The following is a 25454-nucleotide window of genomic DNA, read 5'->3' as shown; positions in this document are numbered from 1 at the left end:
CTCCAGACACACATTCCTCATATGCAGGTGATTGAAGGGACTCGTGCACATGGCAGCATAGCCCCTCAGAGGCACTGTTACACTCCTGCCAAACGTCTTCCCAGGCTCACAAAAGCATGTTTTGTGTTTGGCATTACTGATCTCATATGGCACTGAGGTAAGTTCTAAATGTTCAGTGAACAAGGCTTTTAACTGACAACTATGGGCCAAATTCTGCCCTCACCTTCGTGTCTCCTGTTCTTAGTGCATTGATTCCAAAGGAACTCTCACTTGGGTGTTTCGGGATGGTATTTAGTCCTCCGTGCAGGAATAAGTGGGACCAGTGACTATATCCTCATGGGATTAGAGCAAGTGTACTGCAGATTGAAGGTAATGCACTGAAAAATCAGTTGTTTTTGTAAGGTCTTGCCTTGCCCTTTGCAGACTTTTCATAGGAGGGAAGCTGTTAACTCGCTGATACCTTGAACAGATATCAGAGAAGGGAGAAAGGTTTCCAGTGCTGCCTCCTTCTCAAGCACAACAGATCTTAAATGTCGAAGAAACCATATCAGCAGCAGCAAGGGAGTTACTTTTAACCATTTTCCAACCAAAACTACTTCCAAAACTACTTTCAAAAAGCGTAAGAGAGCAGTACAGATCCAGAACTGCTTTATGTGGGCCTGACAATAACAGTAGTGCTAAGATATATTTGTAAATCTGCAAGTAATGAAATTCAGCCGGAAGTGGATTATTTAAACATTACGTTTAGAACATTTTTGTGATATTGCTAATGTGTTCTATAAATTGCCAACGATGTAAAGATTAAGAAAAAAAGGAGCTTAGATGCATAGCGTGAAACTGTGCCTAGGAAGTAAAGAACTCCCTGTTCTGGGACTTGCCTTAAACCTGTCCAGTCTTTGCTCTTGCTTTGCCAGTGCTATTGAGGATCTGTCCCACCTCAAGCAGTTCAACGTGCTGAAGACTCTTGTATTAGTAAGTTTACTTACTACAGAAGCTGCACTTTTGTTTTCTGATGATCTGCTGCTTCATTTCCAGTTGCCAGTAACAGTTTGTGCTGTTTCCAGCTTCATCAAGTTTTATACCATGGGCTGGGTGAGGAGATCCGTTTATTAGACATAACCCTGCAAACAAAACTGCAATATTAGCTGGTGCACTCACTTTGCTTGGGGGAGATGGTGTGTGATGCTGGAGCATTTGTAGGTGGTCACATCCAATGAATTTGCAGCCAAATGAACAAAACAGTCTCATGTACACGAGGGAAAAGTTGGAGGTTCCACAAGGATCTTTGCATAATTCAGTGGCACATCTTAAAGATTGGGAGAAAATGTATCTGACTTTGTCACGAGGCTCTTAATGTGTATTGTTTAATAAAATATCCTGATGAAAATCAGAAAATATCACTTAAAGCAATTGAACCTTGTGACTTAGCAAGTGCGTGCGTGTGTGAAATCAAGTTTACTTGGCTTTTCAGACCCTTGTTATGTTGTACTTTTTTAATGTAAGAAATAAAGTGGTGAATCGAAGTCTTAAAGTTGATTAACCTCTGCTATGTGTCGCTTTTGGCACATATATGTGCATATTTGCCTATATTCAGGTTCTAAGAACTTCAGGGTAGCAGTCTTGCATCCTTTGGCTTCTGATGGCTATTTAAATGTATATTGAGTTAATTCACATTAAAGATGCAGCTGCCTTTTCCTTCCTGAGGGTTTTAAGCTGCACTAACTGTTTAGCTGCTCACAAACATTTCACCTTTTGCATCTTCTGGTATAATTGCTTATCTTATTAGGGCCTGGTTGTGTAAGGCCAAGGGGAGAACACAGAATGTGTCCCTTGGGAAAAGTTGGATACAGTTGGCTTTGCACAGGCAAGGTTTTTCATAGAAAAAAGTTCTGTTTTACATTCAAATATTGACCTTTTTGCCTCCTACTTCGGTAGTTTCGGGTACAAAGACAACTCCTTATCCAGCCCAGGTGGATTATTGTAATTTCAGAGTTGGGAAAGAGCAGCTGACCCAATGACACAGCACGAGGAGGAAACAAGTTCCACAAGGCAGTAAGGAAGGGAGCAGCTGGAAGCTGCTGTTGTTGCAAACAAATCCAACGAAGTTTGGTGTTTAACCTTTCCTGGGTATGATATCATCCCTCCTTTAGCCACTGCTTGGCCAACTTATTGGGATAAAAATGATTCCTATGTAGAAAAGAGCTCCAAATAAATCCATTGTTATGAACTTTATGCCTGCACCTTGTCTGTTTAGCAGGTCAATGCTCTCGTTACGATTGTGTTCAATAGTTAAGTTGTGCTGTATTGACTTTTTTTCCCTAAGAGATGAGCTTGTTTGAACCTCAAATGCATCAGCAAGCTCTGCAGGGGGAAAGGGCTGGTTTATATCCCTTCTTGCTTCAATTTCTCCTTGTAATGTCGGGCTCTTTCACAGGCCCTTTCTGCAGTTTTAAACCACCAGCAGTTCATCTAGGGTCATCTTCATGCCCATTCTCTAGGCAAATGCCACGTACCTCTGAATGCTTTCAGCAATTTCTAATAGCCCAGTGTTAATAAGCAAATGCATTCAAAGGGGCAGGGAAGGGAAAAGGGACAAGCTTTGCTGCTCATGTGTTTTCCAAACGTTCTCTGGGAGTGGATAAGATATAATAGCTTTTAAAGGCAGAAATTAGACTGCAGAATGTTTCTTAAGTCTGTTAATGACACCAAGCTGCAATGCACTGACCAGCTCTGGTCCTTGAATCCATATTTTGGGTTAGCTGGTGATACAATTGTAGGTGCCATTTAGAAATAAAATGCATCTCTTGCAGAGAAATGGGCAACACTTCATTTATTACCTGAGCTATGTCACATTATTCAGCCAGCATCTTGCCACACTGCTTATTTTTAGAATATTTTTGAACATTTTTTATATTTCTTAACAAGCTCATAATTCCAATAAAGCAGAATTCTAGTCACTCCTGAATATTTGCTTTAATTTTGAGTGGGGTTTCACCTAAGGAAGCCAGGAAAAGGTGTGTGTGTGTGTGTGTGTGTGTGTGTGTGTATATACATATATATAAAAATTAAGGTCTGTTGGCCTCTTGTATGACAATAAATAATTCCCACAGCTAAGTGTTCACCAGCCTAGCTGAACTTTAGAGAGTAAATTGGATTTTCAAGTGCATTTGCAAGATGAAATACTTTGTTTGTGGACAGTTTTATTGTCCACAATAGGAGTTTTTAGACTGCTTAAAAAATAGTCTGAAGTGAAAACTGAGCTTTGCAGCTGTATATAATTCTTTTTTTCTATGGTGTGCAGAAAAAAGGTATTTGCACCGAAGAATGCAATAGAGAAATTAGATTTTGAATTAAAGAAAAAAGGCAAGCTCTCCATTTGAGAAATGTGGACCATACAGAATTTATTTTCCCTGTAGATTTTTATTTTCATTAGTAAGTATAAATTTACATTTAATTTCTAGAAAACGAAGCTGCTTGATGGAGGAACTGGAAGCGATGTTTGTTACATAAGTACAGATGCATCTTTCACACAGCAGGAATGTTTGCAGTGAACCTGTTTTCCAGCAATACCTGCTTAAATCAAAGCTATGGGCATGTAATATCAGCTCAAATTCATCCTAGGCAGTAGAAAAACAAAACACTGCTCTCCGAGGTGGAATTCAACCCTTGCATATCTGGTCTTTAATGATTGTCAAACCTCTGTGCTGCAGAATGGTAACTCTGAAGCGCCTCCCTGGCCCTTGAAAGACAACACGAGCACAGAATAGTCCCCATTTGGAGGCTCGGATGCTCTTCAGGCTCTGCTCTCAGGCTCCAGGATTGCATTTCCACGGTGTCCTCCATCAATCAGAGGACCTCAAAGTGCTCCACAAGCGTTAGGGAAAGCAGCGCAGATCAGAGCTGGAACCGTCTGCTCGTTCTTGCCGCGAAGGGGGATGCACCGGGGTGACCTGCGGTGTGACAGACCTTGAACACCCCCACGGCAACTGCTCTTACACATTGTGGAGGCTCTACAGCTATTTTGAATCATATGTAGCCACAGCTTGGTTAGCAGTGGGTCACCTCACCGGTTTTGTAGCGTTTCCTTCAGGTCTGTTGCTTTTTTTCCATGTACAACTGCAGTAAAAGTTGAAATAAGGTACCAAGAGAGAGTTCATTTGGCAAAAGTCAGCAGCTTTTTGAGACAGGCTGCTTCTCATTATGGGTTTTTAATCACATTTACCAACCATGCTCTGCTGTAGAGGTCATAGGTGTCGTCTCACACCAGTTTGCTGTGCTCAAAAGAAAGCAGAGACCACAGGTAACGACTCCTGGATGAACTCCAGCTACTACAGGTGTAATTCAGCAGCATTAAACATGAGCTGCTCTGAGTAGATTAAGCCAAGACTATGTGGAATGGGGAAGGCTTGGCCTGCTGGGGGTTATGGAGATAGATACTCTTTAAACTACAGCAGGAGTAGTGGGAGTGTACTCAGCTTTTAATGGGAACAGACCTTCTCACGCTGACAATTCCAGGTGTTGCCGCGCTCATTAACCATTACCTGGAGCTGCATAAGGCACCGGGTTTTATAACGGTGGCGGCTGAAGGATTTAAAAAAAGGTTACGACCACCCGGTGCTAACAAATGCAATCCAAAGCCCTGCTCCAAGGAGCTGGCAGTCCCGATCCTACCGAAGAGCGTTGGAATCCCAATCACTGGTGACGCGAGGGCAGCACGAACGAGCCCAAGCGACCGATGCGCTTGCAAGCAGGGGGGGTTGCTGTGCAAAAAGGAAGGGCCCGTTTCATTCTGAGCAAGGTTTCCAGCTCCTCCTTCCACCTCGGCCTATAGGATTTCCTGCTTCGGGATCACTGTCTGCGGCAGGAGCTGCGCCACGGCCGCAGGGCCCGCGCTCGGGCCCAGCTTGTAGTCCTCGCTGCCGGTGCTCGTGGATGGAGACGGAAGGGAGGCCTCGGGAGACGCTGTGGGAGAGGAAACACAGGATTAAAATGCACCTAAATTCTCTTCAGCAGAGCAAGGTCCAAAGAAAATCCAATACTGTCCCAGGAACCAAGAGCAGGCGCTTAGGGTTGGGTGGAGAGCAGGTTCCTTCCAAAATCCAGCCCTTTGCTCCCTTACTGGCTTGTGATGTGGTGTAAACATGTGCCAGATCCTCCAGGCATTTTGCATTTGGGAAATGCTTTCCCCCAGCTGCTTTTCAATCCCTTCTCTCCTAGTCAGAAGAAAGCTGGCTGCTAAATCTCATTTATAGAAGCAAAAAGATTTCCTGGTCTCGCTACGTGGGGAGGGAGGGAAAGGAAGGAAGGAAGGAGAAGGAAGGAAGAAAGGAAGGAGAAGGAAGGAAGGAGATGGAAGGAAGGAAGGAGATGGAAGGAAGGAGAAGGAAGGAAGGAGCTGCATTTCCATGGATGAGAAATACCAAAGACTGCCAAGAGCCATAAGCAATCATAACCAATAGAAGAACACTGTGTGAATGGGGAAGAACTTACTTATGATTACACAGCAGAGGCTGCTAAATTGCAGCTCTTGTTCTGCTTTTTTTTCATAATAGCACAGCCTGTTTGCTCCTACATTGGGGAAGCGCCTTAAAGCTCCTCTCTCCAGCGGTTGACGATGGTCATGTAGTCAGGTCATGTTGTGTTCTGCTTGACATCAACCAAAACGTTTTGCACGGGGAAAGTCTTGCCACTAATAACCATGTGTGCTCCTCTGTGGTTATTTCCTAGTGTTCTCTGTGCTCATAGGGAATGACTGTCCACAATCCTGGTGTTTTTTTCACTCTTGTGGTGCTTGGTAGCATCTCAAAAGTCCAAATCTCGGCAACAGGCCATTATGTGAAGAGCTTGGCTTATTTTTGTAAACGTATTTCTAGATTTCACAGTAATGGAAATTAGCAAGGGGGAAATGTGAACTCTGAGTCAAGTGTAATGCTTAAATAAATAAATAAGCCCCGAATTCTTTTTTCATAACTGATTCTCCCACCCAGACCCCTCATTGAGCTGTCCCTAATGGGGCAGGAGCGGAGACGTACGGTCTGGAGCGGTGTGAATCACAGAGCTCATGCTGCTTGGCAGGACGTGTCCTGGCAGAGGGTCCAGGTTCAGGTTGGGAGGTCCTGACTGGTACTGGAGATCGATGGTGGTTCCTGCAGTGGACAGAGACATCACTTTTTGCATCGCTACCAAGAAATCAGATGAACTCTATCAAGTCTCCTCTATTTAGGGAGCGTGGGAGACTTGTCTATGAGTAGGGTCAATTTTTGCATGTTGGTAACAAAAATGTGGGGTTGCCTTGAAGGGTGTTGCCTAAAAGCCAAGTCCTCAGCTGGTGTGAAGTGCCTGTTTCAATAAAACTTTGCTTCCCCCCTCCCAGGCCAAGGGTTTGTTTTCTCTACCATACGTGCTCCCATTTCCTCCAGAAAAGAACCACAAACCCAGTCACGAAGCTCGCTAACGGCTTTGAGATGTAATGAATTTGCTGGTCCTTCTCAGCAGGGTTCTTACCTCCCAGCAGCATTTCCTGCAGCAAGCTGTCAATCCGCGCCACCCCGAAGAGCTTCACGAACTGGACCTGCTCTATCATCTGCCAGGTGATGCTCTGAAGCGGCGGCAGGAGGAGGAGGATGTCGCTGAAGCGGCCTCGGGAGTCGTATTGGCGATCGTTGATGTAGTCCTCCAGGTTGACCTGGACCTGGAATCGCATGTTCTTCACCTTCCCGGGCTCGCTCAGGCCTTTGCAGTCTGGGAGGGAAAGAAATGAAGTTAATTGACGGCATGCGTAACCAAAAGGCTTAATTTTGTCCCTAAGACTCTGTAGAGGGAAAGGAAGAAACATCAGTGACCCACGGACTGTGATGTCTCTGCATCTCCAGGTTCCTCAGACTGGGCTACCACTGTTTCACATCTGATGTGGAATTTGATGGGAAAGAGCAAGAAAATGTCTTCCCTGGGCTCCTCTCCACCTTCTGCTCTATGGGCTCAGCCTCTGCTGGCCTTCTGGTACCAGAGGCCAGCAAGACCCATTAACAAGCAGCCTTGGTATTTCTGCGTACTCTGAGCAATCCAGCTCTCCTGTCTGAATGCTGATGGATGCTCCATACCACTGCTCAGCCGACTCCTCACTTCTTTTATGCATAATTCAATATAGGCATGTATGTACATCCTTAATAGTCATCTCCTCCATCTCAGACTGATGGGCTTTCCTGAAGCCACGTTACTGTGCAGCAAAACTCTAAGATCTGCAAAGTTTGCACACAGGTACAGGTGTATCCCTCTGCTTGCTGTCCTATTTCAGCTCAGCTTTTATAATCCATTGACTCTTTTGCAAACCCCATGTTTACCTTCATGCGTAGGAAGGAAGCTCACCTGGATCGAAGAAGATGATGGCTTTAAGGCAAGCGTACTCGTTGTCATCTATCTGGATGTCTCGCAAGGGCTTCACCAACTCGTCCAGGATTCTGGTGGCCACACGGGCGATCTCCAGCTCTGGGCAGTGCATTGGGATGATGAAGTCATTGCCTGGCAGGGGAGAGAGATTCAGCGTCAAGACCCAGTGAATTAGCCAAGAAGAAGCTTGGGCTTGAATCCCTGGGCACGGATTCACCTTGCCCATGTGCTGCAGACTTCCAGCATGCAATTTCTTACTGAAATTCAGGGTTGACAGGCAAGTGTCTAATTAGAGTTTTAGGTCCTTAATTCGTAGCCTACCCATGCTGGCGCTAGCTCACCATGTGCAAATCCCCATCCACGCTCTGTACTGATTTACTCTCTGCTGTATCTGGCATCTCAAGTGTCGCTTACTCTTATTTAGCTTTCAGTGTGGGGGGTTGTTTTTTGATTTTTTTTAGATAAAGTTCTCCCTCCCTCTTTTGCTTGAATGCATTACTGTTAAGGTCAGTATTGTCCTTTTTTCCAAGAAAAATTGTGCCAGTGTGTTTGGTGGCCGAGGGCAACAGAAGACCATAACCATGTGCACTACCATTTTTAATAGTCAAGCACTACATTTTTAAGCAGCAATATCCAAATTCTCCATTGCCTGTGTGTTGGCAATTTCAGTTACAAAAACAAGACAGTGCACTTTGAGGTCCCATTCGAGTATATATATATATATATATACATATATATATATGTATTTTTTTTCATCCACAATTTCAAATTGGAAGAGGGACAGTTTAACAAGTCACAGTGGATTTGCCTGTTCCTTTTTACTTTCCTCTAGAGACCTGCCAGGCTCTCAGTTTTGGCCCAGATCTGCAGCCCGTGTCCATCCGAGGGAGCTGCTCCTTGGCAGGGTGAATACGGAGCGGATTTAGGGTAGGCAGCAGAGCCTGACCTGTGTGTGCAAATCAAAAAGCAGCAGCGAATTGTTCACTACTTTACCTAATAGTAGAAAATCGGTATATGGTATCGAGCGCTTGGCCACTCCGAGGAGCAGATGTTCCCCTGCGTGGGCTCTGAGTAAGGCGACCTGGAACAGAAGGAATAAGAGATATTGCACTTCAGAACCAGCAGACACAGCAGGGAGCTATCGCTGCTCGCATTAAGTCGAAGTCAGCTTGTGTTTAGCTATGTCAGATCTGCAGATAAAATACTGCTAAGAGCTAGAAATTATTAGTATATCTTGAGATCACTTTTCAGGAGTGCTGCATTCACGGCAAATGAAACCATGAGTTGTGTTCAGCTGAAAGAGCAAGGATGTTTAGTTATTGGGGAATAAGTAGCTTTTATATTCAGCTCTTGGGCATCAATAGGGAGAAAAACAGTCTTTTTTTTTTTTTGACTGGGTCCTTGTGCATCCTGAAGTGATGGGCTTGGTTTTTTTGGACATCAACTGAGGGGATCCTGCTTCACCGTCTCCCGCTAGAAGCTGCTTGCATAAGGTGATCTATATATTAACATCAAAATGCACCGGCTCAGGCACGGGTGGGAATTTTCCTTGGATGCGCCGGGTTTGCGGGGGAGCAGCTTTACCTGGTCGTCGAGCGGGAGCTCGCAGAAGGCCGGGATGTATTTTGCCCACTCCACCAGCACCAGCAGCTGCTGCTTCATGGACTCGCACACGTCGTTGATGGTGGCGACCTTCTTCATGGCGATATCCGCGCTGTGCGCGGGGCTGGGCGACGAGTACTGCAACACAGAGGCCCTTTGGTCCGGGGGGCTCGTGTCACCCCAAGGGTCCCATCCAGCACCCGCTACCCCTCGGGAGCAATTTGTTAACAACATGAGGACTCTGCGGACGTATTAACGTCACCCGGTGTCCAACACAACACCCGGGGTGGCGGTGACACTCGTCTGCTGGCCGGGGGACAGTCGGCCTCGGAGCCTCCACGAGGTGGTGCTCCCTCCCAACGCACTCCCCTCCATCCATCCCGCTTCCCGGCTCATTCCAAGTCCCTTTCTCAGCAGCAGGCAGCAGCGCTGCCTCTCAGCGCTTGGCAATAGCTATTTACACACAAGGTTTATTCCCGGTACGCATGAATATGCATCCTTCCCCCACCATAGCCGTCTGGGGTGCAAAAACACACATTTCGACCTCTAAACAGCCGGGGAGGAGGGGGGAGTTAACATGTAGCAAATTTTTGAAAAAGAAGTGGAAAGATTGTTGTGTATATATAAATATATATGCAAATCTGGACCATATGTCTCAGTGGAAAGAGTGCATTTGCATAGGAATGTAAGCGACTTGCAGGGTAATATTCATGAATAAGAAAGGAATTGGCGTTAGTTTAAATCCAGCAATTTTATTAGATTTTTTTTTCCCCCCACTAAAGTGGTTACCCTGGTAATAGAGTTACAAAGATATGTCCAGGGCAGATTATACTGTATAGCAGAGGGGGGGGGAAATGTGCCTGAAATGCAGCGACTGCTCAGGGGTGAAGCAACAGGGCTTGGTGCAGGAGGGACCTGGGGGCTTTAGCATTCCTGAGGCCCCAAAAACTTCAGCTTTGGGTCCCACATGCCAAAGGCTGCATCTGTTTATGGTGGGCCAAGGATTTTTACTGTTTGCTTTTGGATATCTTTAATGAACCCCCTTCCCAGCGCCGGGTTTTGCGGCAGAGCCATCCAAGGGCAGAAGACACCCAGCCCTGGCTGGTTTAACGAGGTCTTAACCCTCCAAGAGGGAATAACGGGACCCAGAGGTGCCCGTGGAAGGTGGTTCCCGGTTTCCTACCTGCTGTGCCATGGCCTCGGCCTGGGTGAGCACGTGGATGGACAGGGAGCCGTTGTCCTCGTAGCTGCTCCGCCGGATGCTGATGCGGTCGCGCTCGTTCTGCACCGCTGCAAGGACAGAGCCGCGGCGCCTTAGCTGCGCGTGTCCCCCATCACGGGGGGCTGCTGGTTGCAAACAGCAGCAGCGCATGGGGCTGCGGTGCCCGCAGCACCTTCCACCCTTGCTGGACACCGGAATGAGAGCAAACAGGCCCCTGGCGTAGGAAGCCGAGGGAATCATCCCCACAAATCTGTTTCAAAGCATCCTCATGAGGAACAGGGGTATATTGTGCCTTGAATACGCTGTGAACTCACTTCAGCAAGGCAAATCATGCACAGCACAGAAGGTGACAAGCAACGACCTGCTAAGACGACAGCAAAAGCTTCCCCGTGAGGAAAACTGGGTGTCATCCGTTCACAACCGCACTGAGCTTTCACCTGGAACCAAGATGACTAGGACAAGATCTCCATTTGACGGCGTGAAATTAGGAAATGAGCCACCTGTGCACAGGGGAGATTAGCCATAGGGTTTTGCAAACAGAAAGGCACGGTCGTGTCATACTGAGCTGGGAAAAAAAGGGGATTTGGGAAGGTCCGTTCCACTGTTTTCACTATTCTTTTTCCTGAAGCACAAACCATATCTAGCCTCATACTCAGTGGCCTCTGCATGTTGGATATAACAGATTTATTGCACTTTTATTTTTGCAAAGCAGACTCTGAGGATGGAATAAGCTCTACTGCTGCAATCAAGCAAACCAGCAGCAAACTAAAAAGCAGGATTTAGTCTGAGGACAACCTTGTTTTCAGCACTAGTCTTCCCCCAGAAAACCGTATGATCTTCCCGAGACCTCAGCTCAGTGGAGAACAACCCTGGATGAAGCTGAAGGAACTGAGCATAGACTCAACATTTTCCTGACAGCTCATACGTCTTGGCTACAGACAGCTCCGAAATTCAACTGTCAGTTCCTTAATGCTGAGGGAGCAGGAAGATTTAGCATGTGCCGATAACACAGTACATCCCTGCTCCTTGGTACAGTAATTCCAGGCTCCTTTTGGTTTTGTTTAGAGGGATGGATGACTCACACATCGCTGTCAAAGTGCTGCTTGCTCTGTGCTTTAACTCCCTGGGTGCTGCGGGGTGTGTTTTGGTCACCAAAGCAGGCGGTTTGTCACCAAAGCAGGGTGGGCAGCATTGGGCACTGCTGTGGAGCCTGGTGCCACGCTGTCCAATGGCTCTTGCCCTGGAGAAGCCACCAGCATGCCAGAAACTGGCATTTTTGCACATTCAGCAAAATGGGAATCATTCACCCATCCCTATTTTTCCCCTAACAGCGCAGGGCTGGCTGCAGAGCAGGTGTCTCTCTTGGGACAGAGCCCCTTTCTCTGACCAGATTCATGGGCATCTCCATAAAGGTGTCTGCCTGGGCCCTGCTCCCTGTTGAGCCCGTTGGAAACATGATGGGGCTGATCCTGCCGGGACGATGGGGGCCGATCCCGCAGGAATGATGGGGCCGATCCCGCCAGGACCGTGGGGACGATCCCGTGCGTGGGGCTCTGCAGGAGCAGCGCCTCTTCTCCCAGGTGCAGGAGGGTTTTTGGTGAGCTCAGATCAAACCTCTTATCTGTTTTCCTAACCCGCCTCTGATGGGAGGCCAAGGGAGTGAAAGGGCAGAACACAGGCGGCTACTGACCAAATCAATACTGGGTCGTGGACAGGAGCCCCGTGCTGGTTTTCAGGGATTTGGGGTGGTTCTGAGCAGGGTGGGTGCTCGGGGCCGGCGGTTGCTCCGTCTAGGGGAAGGTCCCATCAAAGTGACCCCTTTTCCCTTCCCCATCTGGGTGAAGGCTGTGAGGAGCTGGGTCTGTTTTAAAAGATGCAGCCCTCCCATATGCAGCACAGAAGCCTTTACACGCTACAGATCCTGCATGGACATAAACCACAGGAAAACAGACTCTCCAAACCGCTTATTTCCCCTGCTTTTACATTCAACATCACTCCAGGACCAGGACACTCTTACACCCAACACTGAGCAAAACCCAGAACCCCTGAGAAACTTTTCCTCAATAAAATCTCTGTGTAAATCATGGCTTTTATCACAAGAGGAAGGTCTTGGCTCGTGAATGCATCTTATTTCACACAGGAGCTACAAAACCCAGCAGATCCACCCCTACACCCCGATGCCTTCAGGAGGCCTCATTCCCCCTTCCTCTTGGGATCATTTTGGGCACATTTTTCAATGCACTAAAGTCACTCTTGGGGTGCAAGCGGCTGGCACAGGAGGACTTTCTCAAGGTGATGTTGGCGTTATCACTGAAAGTACCCAAGATGCTATGGAATAAGATACAAGAGGGAGTTAATGTTTTACCTGCCACAACATTAATCTGTTGCCCCGTGGTAATTATATGGCCGCATTTATTGGGCTCATAAAAGACTAAAGACTTGGCGGTTGGTGCTGGAGGGCGCAGTGGGTCCCACACTAGCCTGGCACTCGCCCAAGGTTGCCACCAAGCCCCTGCTTGAGGTGTTTTCCCATCCAGTTGCAAGGGAGAGCCCCGAGCGTTGTAGAGCTTGGAAAGGGCTGTGGCAGAAGGGGATGTCACTGGAGCAGCTCACAGCAAAGCTCCTGGCTGGAGCAAATGCTTTTCCCAGAGGAAAGACACGCCGGTGCCCTGGGATCCAACCGCATCCCCAAGGAGCAGCGGGAGAGTCATTCTCCGCCATGGGAAGCAAAAGCAAAACTGCACGGATTGCCCATCCAATGCATTTCCGCATCCGCAGCAAGCGCAAAGTGCCCGTGCGGGCTCCTGAGCAAACAGCCGTGTTGTTTGTGGAATTGCAACAAGCCCGTGTTTCCCAAACACCGTGTCCTTGCCACCTTGCCACACAGCGCAGGGCATGTGACGAGGAGCCGCCAGCACAGCCAATGCGTCAGGGAGCAGACATTGATTTGAGGCACACTGCAGCAAACCGGTAACTTTCCACCATCCCTGCACAGGTTGAAACCCCCCTTTAATCATGCCTTAATGACTCCGTACTCATTAATTTATACAAGCACAAAATATCTTTTCCCCGGGCTGTTTCTGATACTGTAGGGGTGATACATTGCATAGGGCTGCAAAGCCCAGTGGTATATCCACAATTAATCTTTTCATGCGCTGTCATCGATTTGGGATTTTTACCAAAGTAGCAAAGATCTTTTAACTTTTCCATCTGCCTCTGCAATGACCTGGGATCTCAGACCTTCCAAAGGTAGCAGAAAAGATGTGAAAACTGTGGTAGGATGCAAGATAAAGGTCCCGTGAAACCTGACAAAACAGTCCTATAAACCTGTCCAATTTAACAAAAATAAATCAGGCCAGGCTGAAATCCTCCCACTGAGATGTGACAGGAAGGGGCACAATAATTCTTCTCGCTTCTGCATACATCTAAAGGTGCTCATGCACATTCATAAGTCACTTTAAAGGGGGCGAGAGGTTAAATATTAACCCTCTTTTCTCTCTGGCAAACTGACAGTGTAATGCTGGGCATTTCAAAAGGCTCCAAGGTTATTAAATGCTCGCTGGGATTTGGTGACCCGGTTCGTCAGAATAATCACACTCTGCTAATTTATTCAAGGTTAAACATGATCTCAGTAATATGCTAAAAGCAGCATCCTGCTGTTCGATTTGAGTGTTGCAAAATCTGAACCTTCCTGACCACTTCAGACCTCCCTGTACCAAATATCTTCTCTGGAGCTGCTCAGACCTTGGACCTCTTGGAAAGCATAATTAAAGAAGTCCCAACTGAACTAAGAAGGAAACTTAAAGGAAGCTGATGAGACCTCCATGAACTGTGGAGACCATGGTCCTGCTGCCTAGATCTAGCCCAGGTGTTTGCACAAACAGCTATTATTTTAGGACAGAAATGTCCATTTTATAAAGCTAGATAAACACATTGCCTCTAGAAATTTCTTATGTGTTACAGTTGTTTCCAATAGGCAAAAAAAAAAAAAAAAAAGACAGAGAGAGAAAGATCCAATTGTGCCACATCACATCTTACAACACAGGAAGATTGGGGGAAAAAAAAAATCCTTCTGGTTCAAAAATTCCAGCTTGTCAGCTAGTTTTTCCTGGAGGAGAACATTTGGGAACCGCTGGGTTTTCCAGGATTGCACCCAGCCCCTTGGGCAGAGGGTGACGATGGAGCTCGCCCCGCTCCAGGTGTATCAGCAGACACCAGCCGCAATAACCATCATTTCCAGTTTCTTCCCCTCTCCTGTGGGCAAACAGCCTTATTACCACACCCTGGAAAGTCTGATCCCTTTTATACCAGCTGGCTGGAAAACGGTGTGCCAAAAGCAGAGCGTGTCCAGGCGCTCCGTGCCGGGGCCACCCCAGCATGAGCATCGCTGCTCCCGTCCCCAGTGTGAATAACCTGCAAACTTGGTATGGTCCTAACAGTGTTCTATCCCAAGACACCATTTCTATTCTTCCCTAATGCTTCACAGTACTGTTTAATATTAATCTAGAACCACCCTAAAGCAAATAATTGTGTTCTTTCTCGTGCACACGGTTGTGCAAGAGGGTTTCTCTCGTAGCTCTGCACCCAGGCTGTGCATGCGGTGCTGCTCCACAAAGCCCTTGCTCAAGGTGCTTGCAAATCTGTCTCACCAAACACACGAGCAGTTTGCTTGCACGCAACCTGACTGCACTCATAAAAACAGTTTCAAAGAATGTGACTATGTGGAACTTGAAGTGAGTCATCTTCTACAGAGCTGCAATCGATAATGAGCGAATGAGCCAAGGTTTTATAACTTTTACCATAAAACCAATTAGAAAAACATGTTTCAACTCCAAGAATGGAACCCATCACCAGATTTCACCATTTCTGAGCTATGGAGCTTGCTACATCAATGACTGACTTCATCCTCATGTTGAATAGGCTAGATCCTGACATTTAGCTTTGGGTTAGTCTTATTTTGTTAAGAATTATTTCTCTTTTTTCCCCTAGCTTTCGTATTCTGTCTCTGTCCCAAAAACTTGCAGTAAGTACAACAGTACCATCAATGCTCTCCCACTATGCAAGTATAGTGTCCTGAAGGACATTCTTCCAATGATCACCATCACTGCCTGCTTGTCCCTTGCAACACAAATAGTGTGAAATGCAGCAAAAAGCACCAGTTAATACTTGGCTGACCCACTGGTCCCATCACTAATAGTCACGTTATGGCCATGCTGCCATGACAACAAGTCAAGCTCTAGGGCTTGACCCTGACCCAGCTCTGGACTCAGTAGGACACAGCTGTGATGGACACAGACCCCAACACGGAGCACTGGGTCTTGACCCACGGGGCATCGCGTTTTGCCTGTGCCTCGCTCGAGGGTCTGCAGGAGCATCGGTCAAGGCAACCACCAAGCACAGCTTTGCAATACTCAACTGCTAGAGTTTATGAGGCCGGTCCTAGCTGAGATTGTCACAGCTGGGATTAGCAGTCGCCCTATCAGGAGTATGGCAAGGAAATGCCTGCTGTGAAGTGCTCGCAGGCCAAATCAACAAACCTACACCCGGGAGCGAGTTGTCAAGGCTGGGCAGTGACTCCATCGCTCTGCCCGGGAGCTGTGCACGTGCCCAGGGCTGCCTGGCTTCTTCAGGGGCACCAAAAGAGCCCTGTGTGACCCCTCCAGCAAGCCAATGACGGAGAAACCAAGGCCCTACATGTCTAGTTGATAAAGGATACTAAAAGAATGTGGGTGCTAGGAGGAGCTTTGGCCTGATGAAGACCATCTGCAGATTCATCTCATGGAGAAATGCCTTCCTCAGGCAATTCAGAGCTTGAATCTGGCTTTGGGTGCTCTAAAGTGCTCCCTGAAGAAACCTATCCCTTTTCCAGTATAAAAATACCCTCCAGAGACCAGCCTGTCCAAGATAATTTAGTCCGAGGTGGGAAACAGGGTCTTCTTGTGAGAAGGAAACATCTCCCCAGGCAACCCATGGTCATTGTGTCCCAGTATCAGGGCTGTCGCTGCTCCCCACCATCAATCCACTGCAGTACAGGTAGGGACAGAAAAGTGTGAAAGGACACAGGAACCCAATGTGCGGTGACACCTACCTTCTTTCTTCATGCCAGCTCTGAAGCATTTCTTCAGCCTGCAGTATCGGCACTGGTTCCTCTTGTCTTTGTCTATCACACATTGGCGGCTGAACCTGGGAGGAGATGGGAGAAACATGGAGCAACCAACCTGCCGGCATCCCGATAACGCTGGGCAGCCCCAAATGCAGCCCCAGGCTTGATCGTGCTGGGCATGGGGTGAGCCCAGGGAAGAGCTTGTTCTGCCTTTAAGACCATCCTCCTTTGTGTGGATTAATTATACTATATAGCACAGGCCCTGACATGTCTCTAGCTCCCTGGGCCTCATTTGGAGGCAGAAAACCTCCTAATTCCTCTCCATTTCCATGGAGGGCTTGGGAACCTGCATAGGCTTGGTAGTGGGAAAAGCACCGGGGCAGGAATCTGCCATGGCGAGAAGACACAACGCAGGGCTCTTGGAGACTGTCATCGGTTCCCAGGCTGGTCCCAAGCCAAAGGTGCAAAGGCTCAAAGACTTTCCAAGGAATTCACATCTGCAATAAACAGCAGAGCTGTGCTAAAAACAGCACTGCTCACCAAATAAGGATTCGCAAGCAGGGGAGTATTTGCCATTTACTTGGCTTTGACTCTGCAGCCCTTCCCTGGCTAATAGCACGCAGTGATTCACGGGTTCCTGGGGAGAAATTTCCAAAAGAGAAATCAGTAGTAGCTATTTCCTGCTGCTGTTGGGATCACGCGGTGCACGGATGGGCAGCACCATCGCACAGGGTGTCCACGATGGCCGGTGTGTTCTGGAGTGATAAGCACCTCAGGAGCCTTTCCAACAAACAGGGTGACCCGCAGTGCAAAAATTTGGAACACCCTTAAAGAGGAGGAACTTTGGAACAGAAAGAGAACTTCCAGGTTTTAATTAGAGATGAAGGGCTTCCACCTTTTTTATTATTATTTTTTATTTTTTCCTCCTGCTTTAAGATAAGCAACATTCTTTTCCTAAGGTCAACCAAGATAGCTGCAGTATAATTTATAGCCTCCTTCTGGAAAAAAAAAAAATCACTCAAATATATACTACTATGTACGTGGACATGGCTCATTGGTGCCTGGTAGATTCTCAGAGCAGTTGTAAAGCAGACAGGGATATGTTAGTGTATGTATTTTAATTGGTTTGACAGCAAAACTGGAGAAGCTATGGGGGAGATGGAGGCTTTAGAGGTGACAGGTTCTTGAAGGCTCATGGCTTTTATGTGAGATATTACTGGGAAAAGCAGGAAAGGTCTTATCTGAAAATAAATCTTTCACCTCCTTGGCATTCCCTTGCTAGACTGTGATGAGGTCAAGTGCCACCCCACACCCAGAGGTTGTACCTACATTGTCAACCCTCACAGCTGTGAAACCTTCACATCTGCAATTTCCTTTTGGGGAAAATAGGGATGAGAAACTCATGAAATGGATTGCTCAGCGTCACAAAAGGTGTCACAGTCTGAGATGAGCAGGGAGCCCGTTATTCCTTAGCTCCCTCTCTTCTGGTCAGAAACCAAGCAGCAGCATCGTGTTAACACACTCACCACATTAATTCCTCACCCGGGAACCCCACTCTAAATCCTGATCCCCCACATTACAATTCCAATAAACGGTGCAAATTTCCAATAGCGGGGGTGAGTACCTGCAGGAGTAGACGTGGTTCTTGCGGACGCTCCTCCTGAAGAAGCCCTTGCAGCCGTCACAGCTGGACGCGCCGTAGTGCTTGCCGGTTGCGCGGTCCCCGCAGATGGAGCACAGGGAGCTGATGCCGTTGGTGAGGAGGTTGGTGTTGGTTGACTCAGCTGCGATGGCCTCTGTGGACAGAGCATGGAGCCCCTGAGACCTCCCCGCCAACCAGAGCAGCCCCATAGGGAATTGTGGCCCCTTCCCACCACCACGCATGTGGGATCTGCCACATGCGAAGCCTCCATCGTGCCCTTCTCAACCACAGCTAAGAGTTTCTGGCTCTCCTTGGGTGGTTTCAGTGACCTGGAACATCTCAACCCACCTCAATGCACTCATGAGAACTGAGCAATTACTGCTGCTTTTCATGCTACATGCAGAGAAGTCATGTCCAGAGATGAGATATGTGCTCTTAAGGAGCGTAAGTCTGAAGAATGTGCTTCAAAGTTGGTGCCCTCAGAAGACAGTGGAAAGGACACCATTAGCTCCCAAGATTATTGGGAGAGAGCGGGGATGGGAAGGGTGACCTGTTTTGTGCATGCGACAAAGGTGACAGTGACAAGAGGCTGCTGCTCTGAGCATCTCAGTCGCTCAAAGAGAGGGCAGCAGTTCTCACAAAGGTCACCTCAGTCCTCCCAAGTCTGGGTCGTTCGCCCTCTGAATCGCCCCATTGCTCGGAGGGGTGCAGGAGGATCCTCCACCTAAATTAGGCACCTACAATTAGGTCATATGAAAGCCCTCTGTGATGGCCTCTGTTTGCACTCGCCCATTTGGGGCAGGAATAGCTCTGTCCCGGCCGGCTGCTGAAAGTCCCCTTTAAAGGTCGTCCGTAACCACCAGACTCTTAAGCCTCCTAATTTGAGGCATAGCTTGGAAAAGAAAAAATTAAAAAAAATAAAAAATAAAATAAAAGAAGGAGACACTTGAAAAGACCCAGATGACACAGTTTACGTTGTGCAGAGAGGTGCAATGTGTGCCTGGTCTGTCCTGACCCGGGCACTCCACTTTTATGGAATTATCATTCCTCTGGGAGCTTTCCCTCTTTGGCTTTCCGTTCCAGATGAGGAGATCTCCTGCTGCAGGGACCTGGGCAACATTTTGGGGACAAGCAGCATCCCACCACGGGGACAAGCCAGACTCAACCGAGCAAAGCTCCAGTCCTTTGCATCGAGCAAGGAGAAAACCTTAGAGACAGTTACTCAACGGGGAGGAATTGGCATGAAGGGGAAGGGCACGAAGCCGGCCCGCCTGGGGAAAGCTTTCTAAAGCAAAATGCATAAAAATAGCTTTGGATCATCCCCACACAACATGTACATATGCAGAGCAAGAGAGAGAGAATGCTATTTCGGTGTATGAATACGCATCAAAAATTTATAGTGAAAATATTTGCTATTCAATAAAAATTGCAATGGGGAGCCAAAAAAAAAAAAAAAAGAGAAGCAGAAACAGCTTTAGCTTTTCAAAACCTAGACACTTTTTTAGCTAGGAAGTGAGGTCTTTAACATTAAGCGAACTCTTGAAAAGGGTTTATATGTTTGTGCTCTCAGAAAAAAAAGGCTTAAAAATGATTTTTTTCGTAATTGTTTTTAGATGAAAAATATTTAAATTTTCTTTAACATTTTTATCATTCCTGTAATTTGACAGGTTTTATATTAATATTAACCACGTATTTTTATATACCACCTAAAGGACAAGGTTGGGACCAACTGTAACTCATGCTGTACAAACATGAAAGCCAGTTTTCCTCCGCTTGTTCCCCAAAATGTTTTAATCTAAATGTCACCTTCTAATAAAGGGATGAATAAACAAGCAGACTATAGTGAAGTGGAGGTAACACAAGAAGAAAAATGGCAGTGTTTGCATCTTTCTTAGGTCATGATGACAGAAATTTACCTCTTCCCCAAATCCATATGAAATATTCCCAGATCTGGTCTTTGTCAGTAGGAAGCTTAGTCTCTGCCTGAGGTGTTTAATGGTGATTTACATTGTTTTCCTTAGTTTTATAGTGCTTGCTAATTCAGTACAAAATAAGCTGTAGTAGAATACTCTTTCCGGAATAACTGCACTTATTGCTAAATATTTACATATCAGTTACTCCATCCATTTGTCATTGTTTTCTGAAGGAGCATGTGACCATAAACAAATGCGCAGAGTATGCTGGATTCCATTAAAAGAAAAACTGCACAACAAAAATAAAGATAAAAAAAACAATTTCTGTCTCTGCTCCACCCATGATTTCTCTAGTGACTTCAGGACTTGAGCCAAAATCATGCAATTTGGGTCTCCAATGGACTCCTCATTCCTCAGCTGAGTCCAGATTGCAAAACATCCCCCAAGGCTGCAAAGCATTTACTCATCGGAGAAGCCGTTTTCCTCCTTATGTCAGTAGGACACGTGAGGAACCGTTTGCTAAGGAGAGGAAGAAATTCCTAATCTGAACTTAATCCAGTATTACTGAGGTAAAGGACATCAGCGAGGGCCCATGGAAGTTACTGAGCTAAATTTTGCCCTCGCTCATACCCATAAAATCCATAGAAACACAAACTCATAAGCTAAAATTCAGCTGGGTAACTGTACATTAGGACGGACCATTGTAATGGTTAATTTTAATTAATAATACTTATTATAAACCCAGCTTACTGACCAACGAGGAGTTCCAAAAGCACAGAGGAGAGCAAACACACAGCAAATACCATGTGTGCAGGAGGAAGGTTTTGGCATGGCCTTCACCCTACCCTGGATTTGGGGAATGTCTGGATTTTTCCTGGGATGCTCTGGGTAGAGGAAACCCAGACTTGCTCCCAGAGCTCTTCCCTGCCTGAGAAACCAGCTGAGGACTGGTGACCACCTATGCAAGTCACCAACCTGCTCAGACCTGGACCTGGTCCAAGTTCACCTGGCTCAATGCAGATGAAAAACTCCTAGATGTCCTCACCAGAGATGCTTGGATATATCTGTTATAGATACTCATTGCCGTGGTATAACCAAGTAGCTTCTAACCCAGGCCAGCTCTGAAACATTTCCTGGTGGGATGCATCTAGGGACCGACAAGCCCAGACCACAACTCATCTTGACCTCACACAGGTCCTAGACTGAGCTGAAGGTCAGAGTCCTCACTGGGGTTGTCAGCAGGATACAGAGAGGCAGAAAAGTCAGGGTTTCAGTCCAAAAGCACAACCTGCCTAGAAGCGATGAGCTTAGCCCCGAGGCTGCAGCAGTTTTGGACGGGAACATCAAACTCGCAGCCACAATGCACACTGATTTTTGCTGCATGCTTCCTGTACTATGTAAAATCATCATCAAATCAGGACTGAAATGAAGATGTCAAGTTTTGTAGCTACAAGAAATGACAGTGACAATGGTCTCATGCTGCTGGCAAACAGCATCTCAAGAGCAGGAGCTTGCTTGGTCCCTGAAAACCTCTCTGCTGCTTTTCCTTTCCATTATTTTCCAGGCTACTGGACAGTCAGCAGTCCCTATCTCTCCTAAACACATTTTGCTGTAGGACAGCTACCCTGAAATAATTTCCAAAATGTCTTTAGATTTGCATGTCCAGAACCCAGGGTCCATCTTGGCTTTAGCACGTGTCCTTTGCAGCTACCAGCAACACAACCCACGCACCAAATTGCACGTGTCAAGCTGAACACAAAGGGCATGTGAATGTGGATTTAGGTCATGCATCGCACTCCAATTAGAGCCCAAAAAACACTGTTGCAAAATGTGTGCATGCAAACACAGAGCTGGAGAGGAGCTGGCACTGCGAGCTGGGGCCACGCTGTCCACTGACACCCAGCCAGAGAATCACTGCAAGCTAATTCTGTTATAAAATATACATATACCTATATATTTTACATATATACAAGCTAATTATGACAACTCTGATATGAAGCTTATGAAATGGCTATTGACAGCACATAAAACCAAAGTGAGAATAGGCCTTGCAAAGGCAGCCAAGATAAAGGAAACGGGTTTGCACCAAATGCGGATATTTCTGCAGCTACAATGGGTATTTTATAAAGGAGAGGCAGGATTACCCTCCTTTTTCATTCATTTCCTTTTGCCATTCTTTCTGTTTGAAATGGCCAATTATTTTATACTCCTCCTCCACTCCCATAATGGGTTTTATTCTTTATTTTTGAATTAATCTCAAAGTGTTTGGCAAATAATGGTCTATTTAAAGGTGGAGGATCCAAAATAGTAACTCAAAACTACGGCAGCTTTCTGAAACAGAATGCCTAACACTAGAAGTGCTCCACACCACTAATCAAACCAAATTTCTGATAAAAAAAAATCCCAAAGAAGGAAATAATTATTTTAAAAAAACAATCCTTATTTGAAAAAAATAATTTTTTTAAAAACACACACACAAAAATTACTCAGAATGTAGGAAACATTTTATGAACATTACCTAAACTGAGCTTATTTCTTGGGTTTAACGAATTTTAAAACATTTTTGGAACTACAAACTTTTTCTGTGAACTTCCCTTTTGGGGTGTATGCGGGAACTGAACTAGGTTGATTGGTAGAAAATTTCCATGCAGGGACATTTCAGCTCTTTTTTGAAGTTATTTTTACAAACTGTAGAAGAGGACACTTACCCAAGACAAACAAGCTAATTTCAAAACAGCTAGTTCCTGAGAGAACATGTTACTCATTAACAACTAAGCAAATAACCCAATACTGATCTAGGTAAACTTCAGAAAAACTGAACCTGTCAGTCTCACGTAACGAAACAATGTAAAGAGCCCCAAAGAGATTTAGGTAGTTTAATTTGCCAAAATGTAGTGAATTTTGAGAAAAATTGTACTGCAGTAAAAAGCAAAAAATACCTTATGTTCAGAAACAAAGCGGAACATCTGTGTTGAATAACATTTCTGGAGTAGGATGGTAGATGGAAACCTTTCGGCAAAAATAATAAGAAATAAGATCCAGTCTATCTGGCACTAGCAAAAATAATTGAAAATCCTTTACTTAGGGGTAGAAAGAGCTTTTCTTGAAGTTAGTTTTAAAATAAAATTTCTCTGGGACTTTTAATTTCACTCGCCTACTGACACTTTCCATGTCCAAGATTAATAAATCTAATCATTTTTTGCTGTGGGCAAAAGTAATTCTGAAACCCTGATTTCTTCTGACATGATAACTAATGAAAAAATGCAAGACAATAAAAAGACCTTCTTAATTTCACTAAATTTTGTAACAAATTAAGTGAAATATTGTTGAAATTCTCCAAAGGCATTGCCAGAATTGGTATCATATTCAGTTATACCATAACTTGTATATTATATGACTAATATATCTTTTATTTGTCAGATAGTGAATAGTTAATGTGACAGAATAGTACTTGCTTAAAGTCAGACTGCCTTTCATGGCAGCACGTTTTATTTCTGTGAACAAAGTGAAAGTGCCGGAATATAAAAACTTACATCTCACAGCAAATTTCTGTGTGTTATAAAGGCTCTGGGGCAATCCCCGTAGCAAGCACATACAACAAGTGCTCTTTGGATATTGCTTCTCAACCTACGTATCTACTAAGTAAAATCAGATCATGGTCTGTTGTAAGAGTTTAGATGGCATCTTTTCCAAGGATTAAATTTGAACCTTAGTCATGAAGGGGAATGACCAGTTTTTCGTAATGAAATGCTGTCAATCGAGGGACAAATTGATGGTGTTCCATCAGTAGCTTCACTAGCATTTGCTATACATTGTGGACTCTTCAGGATGTGACACTTAGCACATTAAGGGAAGAAATAACTCAAAATATGATCCTTATGGGAAGGGGTCCCTTATTTCAGCCCAAATATAACTGTAGATGCAACAGCAGTTGACAGGTGAGCTGCTTAAATATTACCCCTTCCCCGCTTTGCCCCGCAGCTCCTGTCTGCCTTTCCCAGTCCCTCAGATTTTTGGAAAGGATAGTAGAGGTTGTTGAAGAGGAATTGAAGTGAAATCTCACCAGTGTTACTCGGAAGCACCCGCAGATTTTCAAATTCCAGCATGGTGTAAGAGGAATCCAAGGAGTCTACGTAGTCGGGCATATCCATGTCCATGATGGACTGACAAAGCTTCATTATTACTTGTCAACAGCAAGGGAAGAGGCGAAAACGGCGCCGCTGTCAATCACGGCCAAGTTTTCCGCCACCAAGAGAGACACCTCGGCCCTTGAAATGACAAATCATTACCCAGCGCTGGGCACAGTCCCCTCCCCGTGCCGGGGCACAAGGGACGAAGCTTTTCCCTCTCTCTCGCACGCAGTCCCCTCCCTTCCCGGGGTGCATCTGGGCTCTGAGTCCTGATAATATGATGTAGATAAGGCCTAGACTCAAACAACTTGGATTGCATCTTTGGGTCAATACAGCCTGGTTTATGGCCGTGCCTGTGCAAACATTTTGAAAAGGGCTGCGCGGAGGCGTTCACACACACGAGCTGTTGTTCAGCAGTGGTCACGTCAAATAACGCCCAGCCGGGTCAATATGCCTTTCTCGGCTACCAGCTACCAACCCTTGGAGAAAGACAGAGTGATGTCACCTGAAGCTGGAGAAGAAAATGAGTCAGTGTCATGGCTGGCTGAAGGTTCAAAGTAGGTTGATACTCCAAGCCGGTGGCACTGCCAAGAGAGTGATGAGCAGTGATGCTCATTGAGCTTCACCTGGAGTTTCCAAAGGGGAAAATGAGGGCTAGTCACAGGCAACTTCACATTTAGCCCAGGAGACATCACGTCACCTTCATCCACCATCCCTGTCACTCAGGTCTTCCCACTCCTGCCGCACACCAGCCATGGTGTCAAAGAGCTCCCACTGAGGAAGCTGGAGGTTGCAGCTGTAGGTTGTGAGGGTAGAAGGTTTCAAGCAACAGCAAGTGAAGCAAATGGAAAGGGCTGGAAGGGACGGGACAGACTCCCAAGCAGGTAAATGGTATTGCATTTCGTGTTGATTCATTCTGGGTTTCACTGGGAAAGGCCCATCTCATGCAACTGCAACTCCAGTTTCTCCCACGGGACTCTAGGTTTTTTAAATTTACTGTATTTTGCCCAGAAAGTTCGTTCCTTGTTAAGAGTCATGAGTTTTACGGCAAATAAAATAGTCATGCATTTTGCTAATGCAATATGGCTTGAAATGGTTGGTTTACTCCTGGTTTCATCTTCCAGGTGCCTTCCTTGACCTTACCATTCCCTTTCCAGTGACGCTGGTGTGTGTCAGAGATCCTTTCTTTTCCATGAGTTGTTCTGTGAGGTCCAGTTCAACATCCTGTCAAATCTGGAGGAAAGAAGAGTCGAGAAATAGATGTGTTGCCAGAAAAGGAGCCTTGGCCAAAAAGAAAGGCTTGCCAGACTGCTTGAACTCTCACTGAACTGAGAAATAGGGCGGCCTCGGTGTATCCTAGCAAACTCCAAATAGCAAGAAATATCCCCAAACTGGTTTTGAAATATCTTAGATACACTCATTTTCATTTCATCTGCACAAACCCAGCATTTCATAC

At 46.0% G+C, this 25454-nt stretch overlaps 1 protein-coding gene across 2 annotated transcripts; it reads right to left on the bottom strand.

The window, feature by feature from the left end:
- Positions 1-4781: 4781 nt before the first annotated feature.
- Positions 4782-25225, bottom strand: LOC104570110 (hepatocyte nuclear factor 4-beta). Of its 2 annotated transcripts, XM_088529083.1 has the most exons (11): positions 25142-25225; positions 23932-24136; positions 17938-18109; positions 16299-16393; positions 10172-10278; positions 8971-9126; positions 8380-8467; positions 7366-7518; positions 6505-6741; positions 6033-6146; positions 4782-4962 (listed from the first exon to the last, which is right to left on the bottom strand). In XM_088529083.1, exons 2-11 carry the CDS (start codon positions 24044-24046, stop codon positions 4826-4828), a joined length of 1374 nt encoding a protein of 457 aa, XP_088385209.1. In that variant the 5' UTR covers positions 24047-24136; positions 25142-25225; the 3' UTR covers positions 4782-4825. The 2 variants fall into 2 exon arrangements, with proteins under 2 accessions (XP_088385209.1, XP_088385208.1); XM_088529082.1 differs by lacking the exon at positions 25142-25225 and having other exon boundaries at positions 23932-24413.
- Positions 25226-25454: the final 229 nt, after the last annotated feature.

The sequence above is a fragment of the Tinamus guttatus genome, unplaced genomic scaffold (genome assembly GCF_059628265.1).
Source record: "Tinamus guttatus ecotype Peru unplaced genomic scaffold, ASM5962826v1 Tinamus_guttatus_pri_ptg000323l, whole genome shotgun sequence".
Lineage (NCBI taxonomy): Eukaryota > Metazoa > Chordata > Aves > Tinamiformes > Tinamidae > Tinamus > Tinamus guttatus.
The sequence above is the reverse complement of the archived record's forward strand: the minus strand, read 5'-3'. Positions and strand labels throughout refer to the sequence as shown.